Consider the following 27,195-nt stretch of genomic DNA (forward strand, 5'->3'; position numbering starts at 1 on the left):
AGTGTAGTGTATAGTAGTGTAGTGTATAGTAGTGTATAGTGTGTAGTGTATAGTAGTGTAGTGTATAGTGTAGTGTATAGTGTAGTGTATCGTGCAGTGTATAGTTGTGTAGTGTATAGTAGTATATAGTGTAGTGTATAGTAGTGTAGTGTATAGTGTAGTGTATAGTGTAGTGTATAGTAGCGTAGTGTATAGTAGTGTAGTATAAAGTGTAGTGTATAATAGTGTAGTGTATAGTAGTGTAGTGTATAGTGTAGTGTATAGTAGTGTAGTGTATTGTAGTGTAGTGTATAGTCTAGTGTATAGTGTGGTGTATAGTGTAGTGTATAGTAGTGAAGTGTATAGTGTAGTGTGTAGTGTAGTGTATAGTAGTGTAGTGTATTGTAGTGTAGTGTATAGTCTAGTGTATAGTGTGGTGTATAGTGTATAGTAGTGAAGTGTATTGTAGTGTAGTGTATAGTCTAGTGTATAGTGTGGTGTATAGTGTAGTGTATAGTAGTGTAGTGTATTGTAGTGTAGTGTATAGTCTAGTGTATAGTATGGTGTATAGTGTAGTGTATAGTAGTGAAGTGTATAGTAGTGTAGTGTATAGTGTTGTGTATAGTAGTGTAGTGTATAGTAGTGTAGTGTATAGTGTAGTGTATAGTAGTGTAGTGTATTGTAGTGTAGTGTATAGTAGTGTATAGTGTGGTGTATAGTGTAGTGTATAGTAGTTTAGTGTATTGTAGTGTAGTGTATAGTCTAGTGTATAGTGTGGTGTATAGTGTAGTGTATAGTAGTGAAGTGTATCGTCACTGTTGATGGTATCACTGCCTCCCTGTCCACGTTCTAGCCCGGCCAAGTAAACAAGAAAGATTAAATTAATAATTAAATAGCACCCCGCGGTGGGGGAGGGGAGGCGGCGGGGTGGGCAGTTTCGCGGGGTGCATGCTCGCACTCGCGGGCTTGCGCGTGCGGAACTTATTAATGCGCGGTGCATGTCCACGCTCCCGCACACCCCCTCCCTACCCTACTGCGTGACGCAGCGAGTGAGACTCTCACTTTGAACTCTCCCTTAAACTCTCCCTTAAACTCTCCCTTTGAACTCTCCCCCCTCATACTCCCTCTCGCTCTAGCGCCCCCACCCCGACTAACCTCTCTCACCTCTATCCTTAACTTTATTTTAATTTTTTTTCTAAGTCTCTCCTAACCTCCCCCACCCACCCCTCTTTAACTCTCTCCCGTATAACTCTAATTATTTGTTTTCTAACCCTTAACTCTCTTTAACTCTTTCCACTATAACTCTAATTGTTATTTTTCATACCCTTATCTCTCTTTACCTCTCTCCCCTATAACTCTAATTATTTGTTTTCTAACCCTTAACTCTCTTTAACTCTTTCCACTATAACTCTAATTGTTATTTTTCTTACCCTTATCTCTCTTTACCTCTCTACCCTATAACTCTAATTATTTGTTTTCTAACTCTTAACTCTCTTTAGCTCTTTCCCCTATAACTCTAATTGTTATTTTTCTAACCCTTATCTCTCTTTACCTCTCTCCCCTATAACTCTAATTATTTATTTTCTAACCCTTAACTCTCTTTAACTGTTTCCACTATAACTCTAATTGTTATTTTTCTAACCCTTATCTCTCTTTATCTCTCTCCCCTAGAACTCCAATTGTTATTTTTCTAATCCTTAATTCTCTTTAGCTCTTTCCCCTATAACTCTATTTGTTTGTGTTCTAACTCTTAACTCTCTTTAACTCTCTCCATTATAACTCTAATTATTTGTTGTCTAACCCTTAACTCTCTTTAACTCTCTCCCCTATAACTCTAATTATTTGTGTTCTAACCCTTAACTCTCTTTAACGCTCTCCCCTATAACTCTAATTGTTTGTGTTCTAACCCTTAACTCTCTTTAACGCTTTCCCCTATAACTCTAATTGTTTGTGTTCTAACCCTTAACTCTCTTTAACGCTTTCCCCTATAACTCTAATTGTTATTTTTCTAACCCTTAACTCTCTTCAACTCTCTCCTGTATAACTCTAATTGTTTGTGTTCTAACCCTTAACTCTCTTTAACTCTCTCCACTATAACTCAATTTTTTTCTAACCCTTAACGCTCCTTAACTCTCTCCCCTATAACTCTAATTGTTATTTTTCTAACTCTTAACTCTCTTTAACTCTCTCCATTATAACTCTAATTATTTGTTGTCTAACCCTTAACTCTCTTTAACTCTTTCCACTATAACTCTAATTGTTATTTTTCTAACCCTTATCTCTCTTTATCTCTCTCCCCTAGAACTCTAATTGTTATTTTTCTAATCCTTAATTCTCTTTAGCTCTTTCCACTATAACTCTAATTATTTGTTGTCTAACCCTTAACTCTCTTTAACTCTCTCCCCTATAACTCTAATTGTTATTTTTTTCTAACCCTTAACGCTCTTTAACTCTTTCCCCCTATAAGTCTGTTATTTTTTTCTAACCCTTAACTCCCCTCCAACTCCATCGTCTCTCTCTCTCCCATAACGGTAACCGCTCTAAACTCTCTCCGAACTCTCCCTTAACGCTCTCCTCCGCCTCTTAACTCGGGCAATAAAAAAAACCTCTCCCTGTAGACCTATTTTCACTCCCTTCCAACTAAACTCTCCCCTTTAGCCCTCGCTCTCTCTCTCAAGCCCTCTCTTGTTTTTTACGATCACAGGAAACAAGAAAGATGCTCGGTGTAGTCGGCACTTTGCTTCGTTCATCATTTCGGTTTTTTCCAATGCTTTGCTTCATGTAAACCTCCCCTCCTTTTTTAAATGAATGATTTCACGAAATATTTCTCGCTCTCACCCTCCCTCTCTACCCCCTCTCTCTCACCCTCTCTCTCACCCCCTCTCTCTCTCTACCCCCTCTCTCTCCACCCCCTCTCTCTCCCCCTCTCTCTAACCCCCTCTCTCTCTCTACCCTTCTCTCTCTACCCCTCTCTCTCTACCCCCTCTCTCTCACCCCCCTTCTCTACCCCCTCTCTCACTCTACCACCTCTCTCTACCCCCTCTCTCTACCCCTTCTCTCTCCACCCCTCTCTCTCTCTACCCCCCTCTCTCATCCCCTCTCACTCTCTACCCCCTCTCTCTCTCTACCCCTCTCTCTCTTCCCCCTCTCTCTCTACCCTTCTCTCTCTACCCCCTCTCTCTCCACCCCCTCTCTCTACACCCTCTCTCTACCCTCTCTCTCTCTACCCTTCTCTCTCTACCCCCTCTCTCTCTACCCCCTCTCTCTTTTTACCCCCCTCTCTCTACCCCCTCTCTCTCTACCCCTCTCTCTACCCCCTCTCTCTACCCCCTCTCTCTACCCCCTCTCTCTCCACCCCTCTCTCTCTACCCCCTCTCTCTCTACCCCCTCTCTCTCAACCCCCTTCTCTCTACCCCCTCTCTCTCTACCCCTCTCTCTCTACCCCCTCTCTCTCTACCCCCTCTCTCTCTCTACCCCCTCTCTCTCTACCCCTCTCTCTCTTCCCCCTCTCTCTACCCCTCTCTCTCTCTACCCCCCTCTCTCTCTCTACCCCCTCTCTCTCTACCCCTCTCTCTCTACCCCCTTTCTCTCTACCCCTCTCTCTACCCCCTCTCTCTACCCCCTCTCTCTCTACCCCCTCTCTCTCTACCCCCTCTCTCTCTACCCCCTTTCTCTTTACCCCCCTTCCTCTCTACCCCCTTTCTCTCTACCCCCCTCTCTCTACCCCCTCTCTCTACCCCCTCTCTCTACCCCCCTCTCTCTCTACCCCCTCTCTCTCTACCCCCTCTGTGTCTACCCCCTCTCTCTCTACCCCCTCTCTCTCTACCCTCTCTCTCTCTCTCTACCCTCTCTCTACCCCCTCTCTTTCTACCCCCTCTCTCTCTCTACCCCCCTCTCTCTACTCCCTCTCTCTCTACCCCCCCTCTCTCTCTCTCTCCCCCTCTCTCTCTCTATCCCCTCTCTCTCTACCCCCCCCCTCTCTCCCTATCCCCTCTCTCTCTACCCCCTCTCTCTCTATCCCCTCTCTCTCTACCTCCTCTCTTCCTACTCCATGTCGCTCTCTCTCGCTCACACTCTCTCTTAAGCCCTCTCCGCTGTCACCCCTCTCTTAGCTCTCCCCTAACTCTCTCTCCCAATATTCTCTCTCGGATGACACGCACATTCGTGATATTCTCTCTCGTTCGCACTCGCTCGTTCTCCACACAACCTCCCCCTTCTCTGTCCTTTCTTCCCCTCTGTACTCTCCCTCTCTCTCTCTCTCCCCTCTCCTATCCTCTCTCTTTCTCTCCTCCGTCTCTCTCTCTCTCTCTCCCATTCTCTCTCCCTCCCCTCTCTTGTCCTGTTTTTGTACGATCAGAGGAAAGAAGAAGTTGCTCGGTGTAGTCGCAACTTTGCTCCGTTCATCATTTCGTTTTTTTGTTTTTTTTTATGCTTTGCTTTATGTAACCCCCCCCCCCCCCCCTTTAAATTAAAGACCCAACAACAAAATATTATTTTCTTTTTTTACTGCTCTCCTTACCCCTTCCCTCTCTCACTACCCCCCTCTCTGCCCCTCCTCTCTCTCTCTCTCTTTGCCCCCTCTCTTCCTACTCCATTCGCTCTTCATGCATCTCGAGTCAGAAATTTTGTGACGCAGATAACGAAATGGATTCGCATCTCTCTCCCTCTCTTAACTCTCCTGAACTCTCTCCACCCTTTCTCCGTCAACCCCGCCCCCCTCTCTCTCCGTCTCCACCTCGAACTCTCCACCCCTCCCTCCCCTCCCTCCCTCCTTCCCTCCCCCTCTCTCTCCGCCCGCCCCCCTCTCGCTCCACTCTGCACCGCACGTGTTTCATAAAACATTGTGGGGAGAGGCGCGCAGACGCAGAGAGGAGAGAGAGACTCTGAGAGATACTGAGAGAGAGAGAGACTCAGAGAGACACTGAGAGAGAGAGACTCAGAGAGAGACTCTGAGAGACACTGAGAGAGAGAGACTCAGAGAGATACTGAGAGAGAGACTCAGAGAGACACTGAGAGAGAGAGAGACTCAGAGAGAGAGACTCAGAGAGACACTGAGAGAGAGAGAGAGACTCAGAGAGATACTGAGAGAGAGAGACTCAGAGAGACACTGAGAGAGAGAGAGACTCAGAGAGAGACTCAGAGAGACACTGAGAGAGAGAGAGAGACTTAGAGAGAGACTCAGAGAGACACTGAGAGAGAGAGAGACTCAGAGAGAGACTCTGAGAGACACTGAGAGAGAGAGAGACTCAGAGAGATACTGAGAGAGAGACTCAGAGAGACACTGAGAGAGAGAGAGACTCAGAGAGAGACTCTGAGAGACACTGAGAGAGTGAGAGAGACTCTGAGAGACACTGAGAGAGAGAGACTCTGAGAGACACTGAGAGAGAGAGACTCTGAGAGACACTGAGAGAGAGAGAGAGACTCAGAGAGACACTGAGAGAAAGAGACTCTGAGAGACACTGAGAGAGAGAGACTTAGAGACACTGAGAGAGAGAACGAGACTCTGAGAGACACTGAGAGAGAGACACAGAGAGACACTGAGAGACTCTGAGAGACACTGAGAGAGAGAGAGAGACTCTAAGAGACACTGAGAGAGAGAGACTCTGAGAGAGACTCTGAGAGAGACACTGAGAGAGAGAGATACTCTGAGAGAGACTCTGAGAGACGCGGAGACGCAAAGAGACTCATAGAGAGACAGACGCAGAGAGAAGAGCGAGACTCTGAGAGACACTGAGAGAGACGCAGAGAGACTCACTGAGAGACAGACGCAGAGAGAAGAGCGAGACTCTGAGAGACACTGAGAGACACAGAGTGAGATACACTGACAGAGAGACAGATTCTCTAAGAGACACTGAGAGAGAGACACACTCAGAGAGAGACTCAGTGAGAGACTCAGAGAGACACAGAGAGAGACACAGAGAGAGACTCAGAGAGAGACTCAGAGAGACAGAGATAGACTCAGAGAGCCTCTCTTGAGGGACACGGAGAGACAGAGATAGTCTCAGAGAGATAGACTCATATATCCAGAGAGAGACAGCGAGAGGAGGGACAGGCAGAGAGAACGACATAAATAATCGTAGACACAGGCTCAGAGACTCATTTAGAGACACAGAGAGACACACAGAGATATAGAGCATCAGAGTTCGTACATAGACACAGAGAGATTCATTGAGAGACAGAGAGAAAGCTGGACACTGAGAGCCACAGACAAACATAGAGAGACTCGGAGACACGGAGAGACACACACAGACACAGAGACATACAGACACAGAGACACACAGACACATAGAGACTCGGAGACACGGAGAGACACACAGACACAGAGACACACAGACACAGAGAGACTCGGAGACACGGAGAGACACACAGACACAGAGACACACAGACACAGAGAGACTCGGAGACACGGAGAGACACACACAGACACATATACACACAGACACAGAGACACACAGACACCCAGAGAGAGACTGAACGACACACACAGACACACAGACACAGAGAGACTCGGAGACACGGAGAGACACACACAGACACAGAGACACACAGACACACAGAGAGAGACTGAACGGCACACACAGACACACACGGAGACTTCTCTGAGTCCACTGATCATTAACGCAGCGGTGCGCAATAGCGATGGAGCTGCACTGGATACGATCTAAGGGGGAGAGAGAGAGCTAAGGGAGAGTTAAGCGAGCGTTAAAATCTTTAAATCGAGTTGGAGAGAGAGAGAGAGCTAAGGGAGAGTTAAGCGAGCGTTAAAATCTTAAACTCGAGTTGGAGAGAGAGAGAGCTAAGCGAGAGTTAAGCGAGCGTTAAAATCTTAAAATCGAGTTGGAGAGAGAGCTAAGCGAGAGTTAAGCGAGCGTTAAAATCTTAAAATCGAGTTGGAGAGAGAGCTAAGCGAGAGTTAAGCGAGCGTTAAAATCTTAAAATCGAGTTGGAGAGAGAGAGAGAGCTTAGGGAGAGTTAAGCGAGCGTTAAAATCTTAAAATCGAGTTGTAGAGAGAGAGAGAGCTAAGGGAGAGTTAAGCGAGCGTTAAAATCGAGTTGGAGAGAGCGAGAGAGCGAGTTAATGGCGCCGAATGAGAGTTCAGAGAGTGAGCTGATGGAGATGGATAGTTTAGAGAGGGATAAAGAGATGTTAGGGAGAGTTTATAGATAGCGTAGGCCAAGTTGGGAGCGCCAAAGGAGGACTTGGAGAGAGTTAGCAGAGATTAGCGATATTTAATATAAAGGTAATATCAAAGACTAACATATTAACTGGCATTGCTGATCAATGTTGACATTAACTACTACACTTACTAATCAACGATAATATACTAACGAGTACTACTAACTAAGGTTAACATATTGACGCGCGTTGGAAATCAATGGTCAAAATCGTTACTCGGATTTCTAATAATGGCACATATGTTAGCGGGCATTTCTCACCAACGTTAACAATAACTAGCGGTTCTAATCAATTGTAATATATCATTGAGCATTTAACAATACGGGATGGGATAAGCTGTGCTCTGTCAAGGTAACTTCAATAACTATCATTAACTACCACTATAACCAATGTTATCAATAACTACTACAAACTACCACTAACCAGTGGTGACTATCACTAACTACCACTATAACCAATGTTATCGTCAATAACTACTACAAACAATCACTAACCAGTGGTAACTATCACTAACTACCACTATAACCAATGTTATCGTCAATAACTACTGGAAACTTCCACTAACCAGTGGTAACTATCACTAACTACCACTATAACCAATGTTATCGTCAATAACTACTGCAAACTACCACTAACCAGTGGTAACTATCACTAACTACCACTATAACCAATGTTATCATCAATAACTACTGCAAACTACCACTAACCAGTGGTAACTATCACTAACTACCACTGTAACCAGCGTAAGCATCACAAACTACCACTACCACTGTAACTACAACTTTAAATACCACTATAACTCAACACAACTATTAACCTAAACTATTTACCAGGATCTGCAAGCCCGACCCCTATTCCTATCAAGCCTGGTATGTACTCACGAGCATAACTACCACTTAACTAGTACCCTAACAACCCTAACTTGCATTACTTATTAACACTATACTTTAAAAAAACTGGTAAACGTATCAATACTATTATTATTAGCAAACTAGCGTTTAAACTACCATACTAATTAGCGATACTATTATATCTCGCCTTGCTAAGACAAGCCTACCCGTACTGACGAGCATTACCTAACGACCATTGCCATTCGCATCCAATTCGTTCGCTCGCGCCGCTCATCAATGCCACCGTTTCTATAAACGGCGAAAGCTCCTTAAACTCGTCTGTACTCGAGTTTCCGCGCTCAAACTTTGTGCCGGTTTTTTTTTTTATGCAGCCCGATGGGCTGACCCGGGGCTTCATTCATTTCGCCGATTGTCTTCTTTGGCCGTGCATGAGCTTCAGCGGATTTCGAAAAGAGAGAGGTTGGGAGGGGAAGGGGGGAGTTGAGATGTGGGCGACTATGTTGAGTGGGGCGGGGTCAGGGGGCAGGGGCCAGGTCACGTGTGCACTTACCTGTTGTACACACCAGCATATTCCTTAACGCTGCACACGTATAATCACCCACCCACTTCCCGCAGTTGCTCATCCACTCTCCTATCCATTGCTTCGCTCACACAACGATACGCTCGTTCAACGACCCATTCACTCAATCGCTCTCTCACCTATTCAATTACCAATACGCCTGCCCACTAATTCACTCAAATACTCACCACTCGTTCAGCCAATCGCGTACACGGTCACCCACTCACTCACTCACTAACACAACCACTCACTCATTCACCCAATCGCACACTCACTCACTCACCTACCCACACACTTACCCATTCACTCATTCACCCCATTCGCGCGCACAGCCACCCACTTAATTGCTCACTCGGCCGCTCATTCACCCGCCAACGCAACCCGCTCGCCCGCCCACACGTCCACCCAATCACCCAAGCATCCACGCGCCTACTTGCCCACTCGCTCACCACCCATGAGCCCCTAACGAGTCATGGATGCTGCCCGGGTGATGATGATGTTTGTCACGGTCGCCGCGTTCCTCGCCCATGTCTCCACAGTGGCCCAGGGGGAATGTCTGAGATTCAGGCTCAAATCCTCGTCCCCTCCTCCTCTCCCCGATGCTGGGCTGAGAGTAGCAGAGTCCCTGGGCGTAGAGAACTCTGAGCAACTGGGGGAGAGGTCCAAGAGACTGAAGATCGCCGGGGGATTAAGAGAGAGGGTTGAGTCTAAGATGTTCAGAGAAGGTCCTATTGGACCAGGAGAAGGGTCTGCTGAGGTCTCTAGGGAATTGAGAGCGAGTAGCGAGTCTAAGATGTTCGGAGAAGGTCCTATTGAACTGAGAGAGGAGTCTGTGGGGTTTGAGATCTCTAGGGGATCGAGAGACACGATAAAGATATTAGAAAGGAACTCTACAAGATTGGAGAACCATTCATCATCATCATCATCTCCTTATTCTACTACTGGACTAATCGAGGACCCTGAGGGATTAACAGATAGAGGACCGCAAGAAGCTCCCTGGCAATCGAAGAAAGTGTCGGTGGGGCCAAGGGCATCCCCGCGGACGATTCGGCGAGATTTCCCGGGGTTGCGAGGGTTGTCCAGGCCATTGGGGGAAGGGTTCGGGGCGCTGTGGACCGGACGTCGGAAGGGCATCACAGAACTTCGCGACAGACCCGTGGGGGGGCCTGCGATGTTCCCGAAGGTACCAACAGTGGGGAGGTGGAGGACGAGGACGAGGACGAGGAGGAGGCCATGCGGGAAACCGTGGAGGGGAACCTGGGGCAGCAGACGTGAGCGATCAACCCAACGGTGGTCGCGCAAATCCCCTCCTGCTCCTCCTCCTGCGGTGGCGGCAGCCGCTGCCGGTTCCGCGGGGACAACGCCCTCGGCGTCTGTTTCCGGAGGATCTGGAGACTCCGCCGGCCTGGCGAATCCTTCCCCAACCGGTCCGAGGAGCCCTCCCACCGGCGCGCCAGGCGGTGGAGGGCCGGGGCCGAGGCCGCCGCCGGCGACGGGGCGAGCGTCGGCACGAGTGGGGGGCGAATGCTCCCCCGAGGGACTGGGGAGGAGGCCGAGAGGATGCGGAAGCGGGGGGTTGACGGGAGAGGACCGGGGCGTGGACGGCCGCCCCGCCGCGGGACTGACGGGAGCCGCGGACGGACCGACGGACTCCACGGCAGGATCGGCGGAGGAACCTGCGGCGTTGGAAACGTCCTGGCGGAACTTCTTCAAGGGGATTGCGCGATGGAGGGAGTGGAGGAGGAGGATGGGACTAACCGGGGAATGGAGGAGGGTTGCGGATAACTCCACTTCGAAAGGATTAAAGGAAGACTCCGCGGTGTCAACGAACTCCTCGGAGAGACTGCCGCACGAGGCTGTGGGATTGGGAATACCTTCCCGGAACTTTTTCAAGGAAATTAAGAGATCGAGAGGAAACACGACGGGATTAACGGAAGAACGGATGGTTGCGGATAACTCTTCTTTGGAAGGATTAATGGAAGTCGCCGAGGGGTCAACGAACTCCTCGGAGAGACTGCCGCACGAGGCTGTGGGATTGGGAATACCTTCCCGGAACTTTTTCAAGGAAACTAAGAGCTCGAAAGGAAACACGACGGGATTGACGGAAGACGCCATGGGATCGACAAACACCACTGAGGGATTGAGAGAGGAGCGTAGGGGATTGGCCGAATCATCACGTGACGTCTTGAAGGTACTCAGGCGGCCTCGGAATCCCGCCGAGCGAGGGAAGACTTCCGCCGAGGGATTACTGCACGAGCAAGAGGAGTCGGGAGATGAACGGGAACGGCAACGGAGGAGTCCAAAAGGTGAGTAACGTAGAGGTATAACGGAGCCACACACTCATACCTCAAACATTACTAATACCCTACCACTCTAGCCCTGCCACTCTACCCCTACCACTCTACACCTACCACTCTACCCCTACCACTCTACACCTACCACTCAACCCTATCAATCTACCCCTACCACTCTACCCCTATCACTGCACCCCTACCACTCTACCCCTACCACTCTACCCCTACCCCTCTACACCTACCACTCTACACCTACCACTCGACACCTACCACTCTACACCTACCACTCTACACCTACCACTCTAACCCTACCACTCTACCCCTACCACTCTACCCCTACCACTCTATCCCTACCAATCTACCACTACCACTCAACCCTACCACGCCACCCCTACCACTCCACCCCTACCACTCCACCCCTACCAATCTACCCCTACCACTCCAACCCTACCACTATACCCCTACCACTCTACCCCTGCAACACTACCACTCTACACCTACCACTCTACCCCTACCACTCTATCCCTACCACTCTACAACTACCACTCTACCCCTACTACTCTACCCCTACCACTCCACCCCTACCACTCTACCCCTACCACTCTACCCCTACCACTCTACCCCTACCACTCTACACCTTCCACTCTACCCTTACCACTCTACCCCTACCAATATACACCTACCACTCTACACCTACCACTCTACCCCTACCACTCTACACCTACCACTCCACCCCTACCACTCTACCCCTACCACTCTACACCTACCACTCTACCCCTACCACTCTACTCCTACCACTCCACCCCTACCACTCTACCCCTACCACTCTACCCCAGCCACTCTACACCTACCACTCTACACCTACCACTCTACACCTTCCACTCCACCCCTACCACTCTACCCCTACCACTCCACCCCTACCACTCAACCTCTACCACTCTACCCCTACAACTCTACCCCTACCACTCCACGCCTACCACTCTACCCCGACCACTCTACACCTACCACTCTACCCCTACCACTCTACACATACCACTCTACACCTACCACTCTACCCCTACCACTCTACACTTACCACTCCACCCCTACCACTCTACCCCTACCACTCCACCCCTACCACTCTACACCTACCATTCCACCCCAGCCACTCTACACCTACCACTCTACACATACTACTCTACACCTACCACTCCACCCCTACCACTCTACCCCTACCACTCTACCCCAACCATCCCACCCCTACCACTCTACACCTACCACTCCACCCCTACCACTCTACCCCTACCACTCTACCCCTACCACTCTACCCCTACCACTTTACCCCTACCACTCTACCCCAGCCACTCTACACCTACCACTCTACACCTACCACTCTACACCTTCCACTCTACCCTTACCACTCTACACCTACCACTCTACATCTACCACTCTACCCCTACCACTCTACCCCAGCCACTCTACACCTACCACTCTACACATACCACTCTACACCTACCACTCCACCCCTACCACTCTACACCTACCATTCCACCCCTACCACTCTACACCTACCACTCTACACCTACCACTCCACCCCTACCACTCTACCCCTACCACTCTACCCATACCACTCTACCCCTACCACTCTACACCTTCCACTCTACCCTTACCACTGTACCCCTACCACTATACACCTACCACTCTACACCTACCACTCTACCCCTACCACTCTACACCTACCACTCCACCCCTACCACTCTACCCCTACCACTCTACACCTACCACTCTACCCCTAACACTATACACCTACCACTCTACACCTACCACTCCACCCCTACCACTCTACCCCTACCACTCTACACCTACCACTCTACCCCTACCACTTCACCCCTACCACTCCACCCCTATCACTCCACCCCTACCACTCTACACCTACCACTCTACCCCTACTACTCTACCCCTACCACTCTAAACCTACCACTGCACCTACCACTCTACCCCTATCACTTTACCCCTACCATTCTACCACTACCAACTACCCCTACCACCACCGCAACGACTACTAACAATCTGCCCCCAGAACTACCCCTACAACTACCAATACCTCTATCACTACCACGAACCACCCTATCCCTGTGGAAGACTATGAGGTGAATCTGTGTCTTATATGGGGAGACAAAGGCAGCCGGGAAGGGTTGTATCTGGTCAAACCACCACCCGCCCCCCCCCTTTTCAATCACTCACAGGGTTCAGTGTTAATCAGTGAGACTCCCACAGGGTTCAGTGTTAATCACTGAGACTCCCACAGGGTTCAGTGTTAATCACTGAGACTCCCACAGGGTTTAGTGTTAATCACTGTGGCTCTTTAAGTCAGGCTAAGACTCCCATAGGGTTCCGTGTTAATCACTGAGGCTCACAAAGCCGGACTAAGACTCCCATAGGGTTCAGTGTTCATCACTGAGGCTCCCATAGGGTTCAGTGTTAATCACTGAGGCTCAGAGAGCCAGACTAAGGCTCCCACAGGGTTCAGTGTGAATCACTGAGACTCACAGAGCCAGACTAAGGCTCCCATAGGGTTCGGTATTAATCACTGAGACCCAGAGAGCCAGACCAAGGCTCCCACAGGGTTCAGTGTTCATCACTGAGACTCACAGAGCCAGACTATTGTTTCAGCAGGGTCCAGTGTTAATGACTGAGGATCACTGAGCCAGACTAAGGCTCCCATAGGGTTCAGTGCTAATCACCGACACCCAAAGTGCCCGACCGAGGCTCCCATAGGGTTGAATTAATCACTGTGTCTCACAGAGCCTCAGTGATTAACACTCTCTCGCCACCTGGTGGATCGTAATGGTGCGTTCACGGTATATTCACTCAGAAGGTGTCTTACCCACCAAGTGATGTGAAATATTCTGATATTCTCTCAGGGTTCGAGAGATTGGTCACTTTACACGAAGCCTGAGTGAGTGGGTGAATGGGTGAGTGGGTGTGTGTGTGCGTGGGTGATTGGGTTATTGCGTGGTTGAGTGAGTATGTGGATGAGTAGGTGGGTGGGTGAGTGGTTTTAAGTGGGTGAATGGGTGGATGGGCTGTTGAGTGAGTGGACGAGTGGGTGTGTGAGTGGGTGGTAGAGTGTGTGGGTGGGTGATTGTGTGACAGGGTACGTTAGTGAGTTCGTGAGTGGGTGAGTGAGTGAGTGGGTTGGTATGTGGGTGGATAGGTAAATGATTGGGTGAGTGCGTCTATGAGTAATTGGGTCAGTGTGTGAGTGAGTGGGCGAGTGAGTGGGTGAGTGCGTGAATGTGTGTGTGAGTGGGTGAACGAGTGAGGGAGTGAGCGGGTGAGTGGGTTAGTGAGTGAGTGGGTTGAGTGCGTGAATGGGTGGATTGGTGAGTGGGTGAGGAGGTGAAGTGAGATTATGGGTGAGTGGGTGGGTGAGTGTGTGGTTGGGTAAGTGGATGAATGAGTGGGTGAGTTGGTGGGTGGGTGAGTGAGTCGGTTAGTGAGTTAGTGTGTGAATGGGTGAAAGAGTGAACGGGTGAGTATGTGAGTGGGTGAAAATCAAGGAGTGACTAGCTGAGTGAGTAGGTGAGTGGGTAATTGAGTGCGTAAGTGGGTGGTTAATTGGGCGAGTGGTTGGGTGAGTTGGTGAATAAGTGGGTGATCGAGTGGGTGTGTGAATGGGTTGATGAGTGAGTTAGTGGGTGAATTATTGGATGAGTAAGTGGGTGAGTTAGTAAGTAAGTGGATGTGTGTGTGAGTGTGTGAATGACTGGGTGAGTGGGTTGATGGTTGAGTTAGTGGGTGAGGTGAGTGTGCCTATGAGTGGGTTACTGATTGAGTTAGTGGGTGAGTTATTGCGTTCGCGTAGCTGCGCGTGTGGGAACATGAATGTATGAGTGTGTGTGTGTGTGCGTATGGGTCCACCCTAACCCGCATCATCCCTCTGCACAAACCGTGGCAGCGTCAGCAACATTTAGCGGAACATACCCAGATGATGATGCACAAATGGAACTGATAACAAAACTCTCCAGGAGAAGTGGGGGTGTGACTGTGGTTTATCCCGAACAGAGACCGTACAATGCATAAGGACGCAATGCCCCGATCCACAAATACGAAGGAGGAGACATCACAGCGATGATGATGATGATGATTCACTACTCTGCTACTAATCTGCCATCTACATCAGCAGCCGTACGAGAAGAAGAGACTTAGAGACACCCATAGAGACTCACAGAGACTCAGACATACCCATAGAGACTCACAGAGAATTAGAGATACCCATAGAGACTCACAGAGACTCAGAGATACCCATAGAGACTCACATAGACTCAGAGATACCCATAGAGACTCACAGAGACTTAGAGATACCCATAGAGATCCAGACTCGTCGAGACGCACAGAGACTCAGAGACCCATAGAGACTCACAGAGACTCAGAGACCCCTAGAGACTCACAGAAACTCAGATACCAATAGAGACTCACAGAGACACTGAGATACCCATAGAGACTCACAGAGACTTAGAGACACCCATAGAGAATAACAGAGACTCAGAGATACCCATTGAGACTCACAGAGACTCAGAGATACCCATAGAGACTCACAGAGACTCAGAGATACCCATAGAGATTCACAGAGACTCAGAGATACCCATAGAGTCTCACAGAGACTCAGGGACCCAGAGAGACTCACAGAGACTCAAAAATACTCATAGAGACTCACAGAGACTCAGATACCCATGGAGACTCACAGAGACTCAGAGATACCCATAGAGACTCACAGAGACACAGAGACACCCATAGAGATTCACACAGACTCAGAGACACCCATAGAGACTCACAGAGACTCAGAGTTACCCATAGAGACTCACAGAGACTCAGAGTTACCCATAGGGACTCACAGAGACTCAGAGATACCAATAGAGATTCAGACTCGTAGAGACGCACATGGACTCAGAGACACCCATAGAGACTGACAGACACTCAGAGATGCCCACAGAGACTCACATAGACTTAGAGACACCCATAGAGATCCAGACTCGTAGAGACGCACAGGGACTCAGAGATACCACCCATAGAGACTCACAGAGACTCAGAGATACCCATAGAGTCTAACAGAGACTCAGAAATACCCATGGAGACTCAAAGAGACTTAGAGACCCATAGAGACTCACAGAGGCTCACAGAAACTTACACATCCTCACGGAGACTCACAGAGACTCACACCCATAGACTAATAGAGACATCGCTGTGATGATGATGATGATGATTCCTTACTCAGCTACTGCTCCTTTTTGAGGATATATGGCTTTGCCCACCTGAATGTGGCATTGTTAGTTGTTGCTCTACATCCACATCAGCCGAACGGAAGACGAGACTCATAGATACTCACAGAGACCCATAGAGACTCACAGAGACTCAGGGATACCCATAGACACTCACAGAGACTCACAGAGACCCATAGAGACTCACAGAGACTCAGACACCCATAGACACTCACGGTGAATCAGATACTCTCAGAGACCCATATAGACTCAGAGACCCATAGACACTCACAGAGACTCACAGAGACTCAGAAACCCAAAGAGACTCAGAGAACCATAGAGACTCACAGAGACTCAGAGATACCCATAGAGACTCACAGAGACTCAGTGATACCCATAGAGACTTACAGAGACTCAGAGACACCCATAGAGACTCACAGAGACTCAGAGACACACATAGAGTCTCACAGAGACTTAGATATACCCATAGAGTCTCACAGAGACTCAGAGACACCCATAGAGAATCACAAAGACTTAGAAATATCCATAGACACTCACAGAGATTCAAAGACCCATAGAGACTCACAGAAACTCAGAGATACCCATAGCGATCCAGACTTGTAGAGAGGCACAGAGACTCAGAGACCCATAGAGACTCACAGAGACTCAGAGACCCATAGAGACTCACAGAGACTAAGAGATACCATAGAGACTCACAGAGACTCAGAGATACCCATAGAGACTCACAGAGAATCAGTGATACCCATAGAGACTTACAGAGACTCAGAGACACCCATAGAGACTCACAGAGACTCAGAGACACACATCGAGACTCACAGAGACTTAGATATACCCATAGAGTCTCACAGAGACTCAGAAACACCCATAGAGACTCACAAAGCCTTAGAAATATCCATAGACACTCACAGAGACTCAAAGATCCATAGAGACTCACAGAGACTCAGAGACCAATAGAGACTCACAGAGACTCAGATATAATCATAGAGACACACAGAGACTCAGAGATACCCATTGAGAATCACAGAGATTCAGAGTTACCCATAGAGACTCACAGAGACTCAGAGATACTCATAAAGATTCAGACTCGTAGAGACGCACATGGACTCAGAGACACCCATAGAGACTCACATACACTCAGAGATACCCACAGAGACTCACAGAGACTTAGAGACACCCATAGAGATCCAGACTCCTAGAGACGCACAGGGACTCAGAGATACCCATAGAGACTCACAGAGACTCAGAGATACCCATAGCGTCTCACAGAGACTCAGAAATACCCATGGAGACTCACAAAGACTTAGAGACCCATAGAGACTCACAGAGACTCAGATACCCATAGAGACTCATAGAGACTCACAGAAACTTACAGATCCTCACGGAGACTGACAGAGACTCACACCCATTGACTAATAGAGACATCGCCGTGATTATGATGATTCCTTACTCAGCTACTGCTCCTTTTTGCGGATATATGGCTTTGCCCACCTGAATGTGACATTGTTAGTTGTTGCTCTACATCCACATCAGCCGTACGGAAGACGAGACTCATAGATACTCACAGAGACCCATAGAGACTCACAGAGACTCAGAGATACCCGTAGACACTCACAGAGACTCACAGAGACCCATAGAGACTCACAGAGACTCAGACACCTATAGACACTCACGGTGAATCAGAAACTCTCAGAGACCCATAGAGACTCATAGACTCTCACTGAGACTCAGAGACGTACAGAGACTCACATAGACTCACAGAGACTCAGAGAAGCATAAACACTCACAGAGACTCACAGAGACCCATAGAGCCTCACAGAGACTCAGACACCCATAGACACTCACGGTGAATCAGATACTCTCAGAGATTCATAGAGACTCAGAGACCCATAGACACTCACAGAGAGTCAGAGACCCACAGACACTCACAGAGAACCATAGAGACTCACAGCGACTCAGAGATCCCTAGACACTCACAGACACTCAGAGAACCATAGAGACTCACAGAGACATAGAGAACCATAGAGACTCACAGAGACTCAGAGAACCATATAGACTCACAGAGACAGAGAGAACCATAGAGACTCGCAGAGACTCAGAGATACCATCAGAGACTCACAGAGACTTAGAGACACCCATAGAGATCCAGACTTGTAGAGACGCACAGGGACTCATAGATACCCATAGAGACTCACAGAGACTCAGAGATACCCATAGAGACTCACAGAGATTCAGAGAGCCAAGGAGACTAGAGATACGCCTAGATACCCATAGAGGCTCACAGAGACACAGCGATACCCATAGAGTCTCACAGAGACTCAGGGAGCCAGAGAGACACATAGAGACTCAGACACCCATAGACACTCACGGTGAATCAGATACTCTCAGAGATTCATAGAGACTCAGAGACCCACAGACACTCACAGAGAACCATAGAGACTCACAGCGACTCAGAGATCCCTAGACACTCACAGACACTCAGAGAACCATAGAGACTCACAGAGACATAGAGAACCATAGAGACTCACAGAGACTCATAGAACTCTATAGACTCACAGAGACTGAGAGAACCATAGAGACTCACAGAGACTCAGAGATACCCACAGAGACTCACAGAGACTTAGAGACACCCATAGAGATCCAGACTCGTAGAGACGCACAGGGACTCAGAGATACCCATAGAGACTCAAAGAAACTCAGAGATACCCATAGAGACCCACAGAGACTCAGAGACCCATCGAGACTCACAGAGACTCAGAGATACCCATAGAGACGCACAGACACTCAGAGATACCCATGGAGACTCACAGAGACTCAGAGACCCATAGAGACTCACAGAGACTCAGAGATACTCATGGAGACTCACAGAGAGTCAGAGACCCATTGAGACTCACAGAGACTCAGAGATACCCATAGAGACTCCCAAAGACTCAGAGACCCATAAAGACTCACAGAGACTCAGAGAGACCCATAGAGACTCACAGAGACTCAGAGACACATAGAGACTCACAGAGACTCAGAGATACTCGTAGAGACTCACAGAGACTTAGAGATACCCATAGAGAATCACAGAGACTCAGAGATACCCATGGAGACTCACAGAGACTCAGAGACCCATAGAGACTTACAGATACTCAGAGATACACATTGAGACTCACAGAGACTCAGAGAGATCCATAGAGACTCACAGAGACTCATAGATACCCATAGAGAATCACAGAGACTCAGACACCTATAGACACTCACGGTGAATCAGAAACTCTCAGAGACCCATAGAGACTCAGAGATACCCATATAGACGCACAGACACTCAGAGATACCCATGGAGACTCACAGAGACTCAGAGACCCATAGAGACTCACAGAGACTCAGAGATACCCATATAGACGCACAGACACTCAGAGATACCCATGGAGACTCACAGAGACTCAGAGACCCATAGAGACTCACAGAGACTCAGAGATACTCATAGAGACTCACAGAGACTCAGAGACCCATAGAGATTCACAGAGACTCAGAGATACCCATAGAGACTCGCAAACACTCAGAGACCCATAGAGACTCACAGAGACTCAGAGAGACCCATAGAGACTCACAGAGACTCAGAGACACATAGAGACTCACAGAGACTCAGAGATACTCGTAGAGACTCACATAGACTTAGAGATACCCATAGAGAATCACAGAGACTCAGAGATACCCATGGAGACTCACAGAGACTCAGAGACCCATAGAGACTCACAGATACTCAGCGATACACATTGAGACTCACAGAGACTCAGAGAGATCCATAGAGACTCACAGAGACTCATAGATACCCATAGAGACTCACAGAGACTCAGAGATACCCATAGAGACTCACAGAGACTCAGATACCCATGGAGACTCACAGATACTCAGCGATACACATTGAGACTCACAGAGACTCAGAGAGATCCATAGAGACTCACAGAGACTCATAGATACCCATAGAGACTCACAGAGACTCAGAGATATCCATAGAGACTCACAAAGACTCAGAGATACCCATAGAGACTCACAGAGACTCAGAGATACCCATAGAGACTCACAGAGACTTAGAGATACACATAGAGAATCACAGAGACTCAGAGATACCCATGGAGACTCACAGAGACTCAGAGATACCCATAGAGACTCACAGAGACTCAGAGATACCCATAGAGACTCACAGAGACTCAGAGATACCCATAGAGACTCACAGAGACTTAGATATACCCATAGAGAATCACAGAGACTCAGAGATACACATGCATGAAGACTCACAGAGACTCAGAGATACCCATAGAGACTCACAGAGATTCAGAGATACCCATAGAGACTCACAGAGACTCAGAGATACCCATAGAGACTCACAGAGACTCAGAGATACCCATAGAGACTCACAGAGACTCAGAGATACCCATAGAGACGCACAGACACTCAGAGATACCCATGGAGACTCACAGAGACTCAGAGACCCATAGAGACTCACAGAGACTCAGAGATACCCATATAGACGCACAGACACTCAGAGATACCCATGGAGACTCACAGAGACTCAGAGACCCATAGAGACTCACAGAGACTCAGAGATACTCATAGAGACTCACAGAGACTCAGAGACCCATAGAGACTCACAGAGACTCAGAGATACCCATAGATACTCGCAAACACTCAGAGACCCATAGAGACTCACAGAGACTCAGAGAGACCCATAGAGACTCACAGAGACTCAGAGACACATAGAGACTCACAGAGACTCAGAGATACTCGTAGAGACTCACATAGACTTAGAGATACCCATAGAGAATCACAGAGACTCAGAGATACCCATGGAGACTCACAGAGACTCAGAGACCCATAGAGACTCACAGATACTCAGCGATACACATTGAGACTCACAGAGACTCAGAGAGATCCATAGAGACTCACAGAGACTCATAGATACCCATAGAGACTCACAGAGACTCAGAGATACCCATAGAGACTCACAGAGACTCAGAGATACCCATAAAGACTCACAGAGACTCAGAGATACCCATAGAGACTCACAGAGACTTAGAGATACACATAGAGAATCACAGAGACTCAGAGATACCCATGGAGACTCACAGAGACTCAGAGATACCCATAGAGACTCACAGAGACTCAGAGATACCCATAGAGACTCACAGAGACTCAGAGATACCCATAGAGACTCACAGAGACTTAGATATACCCATAGAGAATCACAGAGACTCAGAGATACACATGCATGAAGACTCACAGAGACTCAGAGATACCCATAGAGACTCACAGAGACTCAGAGATACCCATAGAGACTCACAGAGACTCAGAGATACCCATAGAGACTCACAGAGACTCAGAGATACCCATAGAGACTCACAGAGACTCAGAGATACCCATAGAGACGCACAGACACTCAGAGATACCCATGGAGACTCACAGAGACTCAGAGACCCATAGAGACTCACAGAGACTCAGAGATACCCATATAGACGCACAGACACTCAGAGATACCCATGGAGACTCACAGAGACTCAGAGACCCATAGAGACTCACAGAGACTCAGAGATACTCATAGAGACTCACAGAGACTCAGAGACCCATAGAGACTCACAGAGACTCAGAGATACCCATAGAGACTCCCAAACACTCAGAGACCCATAGAGACTCACAGAGACTCAGAGAGACCCATAGAGACTCACAGAGACTCAGAGACACATAGAGACTCACAGAGACTCAGAGATACTCGTAGAGACTCACAGAGACTTAGAGATACCCAGAGAGAATCACAGAGATTCAGAGATACCCATGGAGACTCACAGAGACTCAGAGACCCATAGAGACTCACAGATACTCAGAGATACACATTGAGACTCACAGAGACTCAGAGAGATCCATAGAGACTCACAGAGACTCATAGAAACCCATAGAGACTCACAGAGACTCAGAGATACCCATAGAGACTCACAGAGACTTAGATATACCCATAGAGAATCACAGAGACTCAGAGATACACATGGAGACTCACAGAGACTCAGATATACCCATAGAGACTCACAGAGACTCAGAGATACCCATAGAGACTCACAGAGACTCAGAGATACCCATAGAGACTCACAGAGACTTAGAGATACCCATAGAGAATCACAGAGACTCAGAGATACCCATGGAGACTCACAGAGACTCAGACATACCCATAGAGACTCACAGAGACTCAGAGATACCCATAGAGACTCACAGAGACTTAGATATACCCATAGAGAATCACAGAGACTCAGAGATACACATGCATTAAGACTCACAGACACTCAGAGATACCCATAGAGACTCACAGAGACTCAGAGATACCCATAGAGACTCACAGAGACTTAGATATACCCATAGAGAATCACAGAGACTCAGAGATACACATGCATGAAGACTCACAGAGACTCAGAGATACTCATAGAGACTCACAGAGACTCAGAGACCCATAGAGACTCACAGAGACTCAGAGATACCCATAGAGACTCCCAAACACTCAGAGACCCATAGAGACTCACAGAGACTCAGAGAGACCCATAGAGACTCACAGAGACTCAGAGACACATAGAGACTCACAGAGACTCAGAGATACTCGTAGAGACTCACAGAGACTTAGAGATACCCATAGAGAATCACAGAGACTCAGAGATACCCATGGAGACTCACAGAGACTCAGAGACCCATAGAGACTCACAGATACTCAGAGATACACATTGAGACTCACAGAGACTCAGAGAGATCCATAGAGACTCACAGAGACTCATAGATACCCATAGAGACTCACAGAGACTCAGAGATACCCATAGAGACTCACAGAGACTTAGATATACCCATAGAGAATCACAGAGACTCAGAGATACACATGGAGACTCACAGAGACTCAGAGATACCCATAGAGACTCACAGAGACTCAGAGATACCCATAGAGACTCACAGAGACTCAGAGATACCCATAGAGACTCACAGAGACTTAGAGATACCCATAGAGAATCACAGAGACTCAGAGATACCCATGGAGACTCACAGAGACTCAGAGATACCCATAGAGACTCACAGAGACTCAGAGATACCCATAGAGACTCACAGAGACTTAGATATACCCATAGAGAATCACAGAGACTCAGAGATACACATGCATGAAGACTCACAGAGACTCAGAGATACCCATAGAGACTCACAGAGACTCAGAGATACCCATAGAGACTCACAGAGACTCAGAGATACCCATAGAGACTCACAGAGACTCAGAGATACCCATAGAGACTCACAGAGACTCAGAGATACCCATAGAGACTCACAGAGACTTAGAGATACCCATAGAGAATCACAGAGACTCAGAGATACCCATGGAGACTCACAGAGACTCAGAGATACCCATAGAGACTCACAGAGACTCAGAGATGCCCATAGAGACTCACAGAGACTCAGAAACTCAGGGACTCAGAGACCCATAGATGCCTTCATAGAGATTCGTTGTCACCCACAGAGAGACTCTCACATAGACATAGAGACTCAGACCCAGAGACTCTTGTAGACCCAGGCTCAGAGGCCCATCGAGATCCATAAACTCATAGAGACCCATAGACTAATTGAGACATCACAGCGATGATGATACACTAGTCCGCTACTCATCGTGCGGTTATTTGGCCTGACCAACCTGGATGTGACGTTGTTAGTTGCTGATCCGCATCTACATCAGCAGACATACGACATGCAGAAGATGAACACATTCAGAAATGTAAACATTCGTTCCCACCCATCCCCTTGTGGGCCTTCACAGGCGCTGATTACTCGCTAACAGCACTATCTTTGCACACGTGTGTGTCTGTGTGTGTGTATCTGTGTGTGTGTGTATCTGTGTGTGTCTGTGTGTGTGTTTCTGTGTGTGTGTCTGTGTGTGTGTGTCTGTGTGTGTCTGTGTGTGTGTGTGTCTGTGTGTGTGTGTCTGTGTGTCTGTGTCTGTGTGTGTGTGTCTGTGTGTGTGTCTGTGTGTGTGTCTGTCTGTGTGTGTGTCTCTCTGGATGTGTGTCTGTGTGTGTGTCTATGTGTTTGTGTCTGTGTGTGTGTCTGTGTGTTTGTCTGTGTGTGTGTGTCTGTGTGTGTGTCTGTGTGTGTGTCTGTGTATGTGTCTGTGTGTGTCTATGTGTGTGTGTCTATGTGTGTGTGTCTGTGTGTGTGTGTCTGTGTGTGTGTGTGTATCTGTGTATCTGTGTGTGTGTGTGTTTCTGTGTGTGTGTCTGTGTGTGTGTGTCTGTGTGTGTCTGTCTGTGTGTGTGTCTGTCTGGATGTGTGTCTGTGTGTGTGTGTCTGTGTGTGTCTGTGTGTGTGTCTGTGTGTGTGTCTGTGTGTGTGTGTCTGTGTGTGTGTCTTTGTGTGTGTCTGTCTGTGTGTGTGTCTGTCTGGATGTGTGTCTGTGTGTGTGTCTGTGTGTTTGTGTCTGTGTGTGTGTCTGTGTCTGTGTGTGTGTGTGTCTGTGTGTTTGTCTGTTTGTGTGTGTCTCTGTGTGTGTGTGTCTGTGTGTGTGTGTCTGTGTGTGTCTATGTGTGTGTGTCTGTGTGTGTGTGTGTCTGTGTGTGTGTGTCTGTGTGTATCCGTGTGTGTGTCTGTGTGTATCTGTGTGTGTGTGTTTCTGTGTGTGTGTGTCTGTGTGTGTGTCTGTGTGTCTCTGTCTGTGTGTGTGTCTGTCTGGATGTGTGTCTGTGTGTGTGTCTGTGTGTGTGTCTGTGTGTGTGTCTGTGTGTGTGTGTCTGTTTGTGTGTGTCTCTGTGTGTGTGTTTGCGTGTGTGTGTGTCTGTGTGTGTCTGTGTGTGTGTGTCTGTGTGTGTGCGTGTGTCTGTGTGTGTGTCTGTGTGTGTGTGTTTCTGTGTGTGTGTGTCTGTGTGTGTCTGTGTGTGTCTGTCTGTGTGTGTGTCTGTCTGGATGTGTGTCTGTGTGTGTGTCTGTGTGTGCCTATGTGTGTGTCTATGTGTGTGTGTCTGTGTGTGTGTCTGTGTGTGTGTCTGTGTGTGTGTCTGTGTGTGTCTGTGTCTGTGTGTGTGTCTGTGTGTGTGTCTGTGTGCGGTGGTGTAGTGGTTAGCCCGACGCCGCGCTCCAAATCCGGCGACCCAGATTCGATTCGCGCTCACGGCCAACACCACTGACGATTATCTGAACCGGTCCTGGGCCTCCCCTAGGTCGACTCAGCCTCAAATGAGTACCTGGTGCAGTGTGTAAACATCGCCACTGGGGATATAAAGGCGGTCGGGCGTGGTGCTGACCACCCACGCCCCTGTGTACCGTTCCGGCCTTCATAGGTGCTCGCTAACAGCACTTGCACGGGGGATCTTTGTCTTTTTGTGTGTTTGTAGGGTGGCGTGTGTGTGTGTGGTGGTTGTGAATGTGGGTGTATTTGGGCGCTACGGTGGCGAGATATAAACTACCTCGCCTGGTATGCAGGAGTTCGTGGGTTCGATCCCGACTCTGACGCCTGCTGCATATTTATAATCAACGTCACGCGTTTAGAGCGTTCATCTGCTGCTATAAATGTCCACGTGATGATGACGACGATGATGATATCAGCTACTTCGTTGAGATATCATTTGTGATAGCCAGGTCAGAGCTTCTGTCAGAGAGCTACATAGCTGCCTTATCATTGACAAGATCCTCCCGTGTAGTTCTGGTCTGATTCCTCACCGTTCTCATGATCATTGCAACTCCACGAGGTGAGATCTTGCATGGAGCCCCAGGCCGAGGGAGATTGACAGTTATTTTGTGTTTCTTCCATTTGCGAATAATCGCACCAACTCTTCTCACCTTCTCACCAAGCTGCTTGGCAATGGTCTTGTAGCCCATTCCAGCCTTGTGTAGGTCTACAATCTTGTCCCTGACATCCTTGGAGAGCTCTTTGGTCTTGGCCATGGTGGAGAGTTTGGAATCTGATTGATTGCTTCTGTGGACAGGTGTCTTTTATACAGGTAACACGCTGAGATTAGGAGCACTCCCTTTAAGAGTGTGCTCCTATTCTCAGCTCGTTACCTGTATAAACGACACCTGGGAGCCAGAAATCTTTCTGATTGAGAGGGGGTCAAATACTTATTTCCCTCATTAATATGCAAATCAATTTATAACATTGTTGACATGCGTTTTTCTGGATTTTGTTTGTTGTCGTTATTCTGTCTCTCACTGTTCAAATAAACCTACCATTAAAATTATAGACTAATCATTTCTTTGTCAGTGGGCAAACCGTACAGAATCAGCAGGGGATCAAATACTTTTATCCCTCACTGTAGCTCAATGGGACCTTCTTACACCCGGTAAAATAAAATTTTAAAAAATCAGTAACGTTGAACGCCCGTGTCATAAATTCTGTCTAATCGCCCTGATGAAGCTCGTTGCTGCTGTTGCAATCACCAGCGAAACGATCACAGTCACTGGAATTGCAAATGCTGGGTTCGTGGGTTTAACTCTCCGACACACTCACACACAACCGGTTTAGTGGCGAAATAGCAACATGATCCATTGTAACTTACTACATTAAGCCCTCTCTTCCCTCTCTCTCTCTCTCTGTGTAGTCTTCGCCCCTTTGCTTGATAGGCCCACTCGTGATGCCAATCACCGTTAACTCTCCCCAACGTCTGTTTAAGACGGAAAAACAGGACGAAGGAATGATTGTCAACTCTGGGCTCATCGCCAGAGGAGGCTTTTTTTCTTTGTTTTAATCTTCCGGCAGAACTGTCACAGTTACTCGAATTGTCCATGATACAGGGGGATTTTTGGAGGGGTTACATCGCGCAAATATTTAAATGTTGTGTCGTTAAACCCGCCACCACCCGGCAGGGCCAATTGGTAAGGTTTGTTACTGGTACGGCACAAATCACAACATTCTCCAACACACAACCGGTGTGCTGGACTAGTAATGAATTGGCTACGTTCTGTTTACGTGATAAATTAGCTGTGTCGGGTGGTGGCGGGTTTAACGACACAACGTGCATATATTTCCGCGATCCAACCCCAAAAATTCCCTGTATCATGGATGATATTGGTCGCGAAAGGCCACGTGTTATACTCG

General features: G+C 48.1%; 1 protein-coding gene across 2 annotated transcripts in view; it reads left to right on the plus strand.

Annotated features, from left to right (window-relative positions):
- The first annotated feature begins 4,817 nt into the window (after positions 1–4,817).
- The window catches only part of LOC116937962 (uncharacterized), a 45,178-nt gene continuing 22,800 nt past the window's right edge, over positions 4,818–27,195 (plus strand). For both annotated transcript variants that reach the window (XM_076054752.1, XM_076054751.1), the window contains exon 1: positions 4,818–10,872. In XM_076054752.1, coding sequence (XP_075910867.1) covers positions 9,039–10,872 — 1,834 coding nt within the window. In that variant the 5' untranslated portion in view covers positions 4,818–9,038. The remainder of the gene's footprint in view (positions 10,873–27,195) is intronic.

Source organism: Petromyzon marinus, chromosome 68, assembly GCF_048934315.1.
Source record: "Petromyzon marinus isolate PM22_M1 ecotype Great Lakes invasive population chromosome 68, UKy_Petmar_22M1.pri1.0, whole genome shotgun sequence".
Taxonomy (NCBI): Eukaryota; Metazoa; Chordata; class Hyperoartia; order Petromyzontiformes; family Petromyzontidae; genus Petromyzon; species Petromyzon marinus.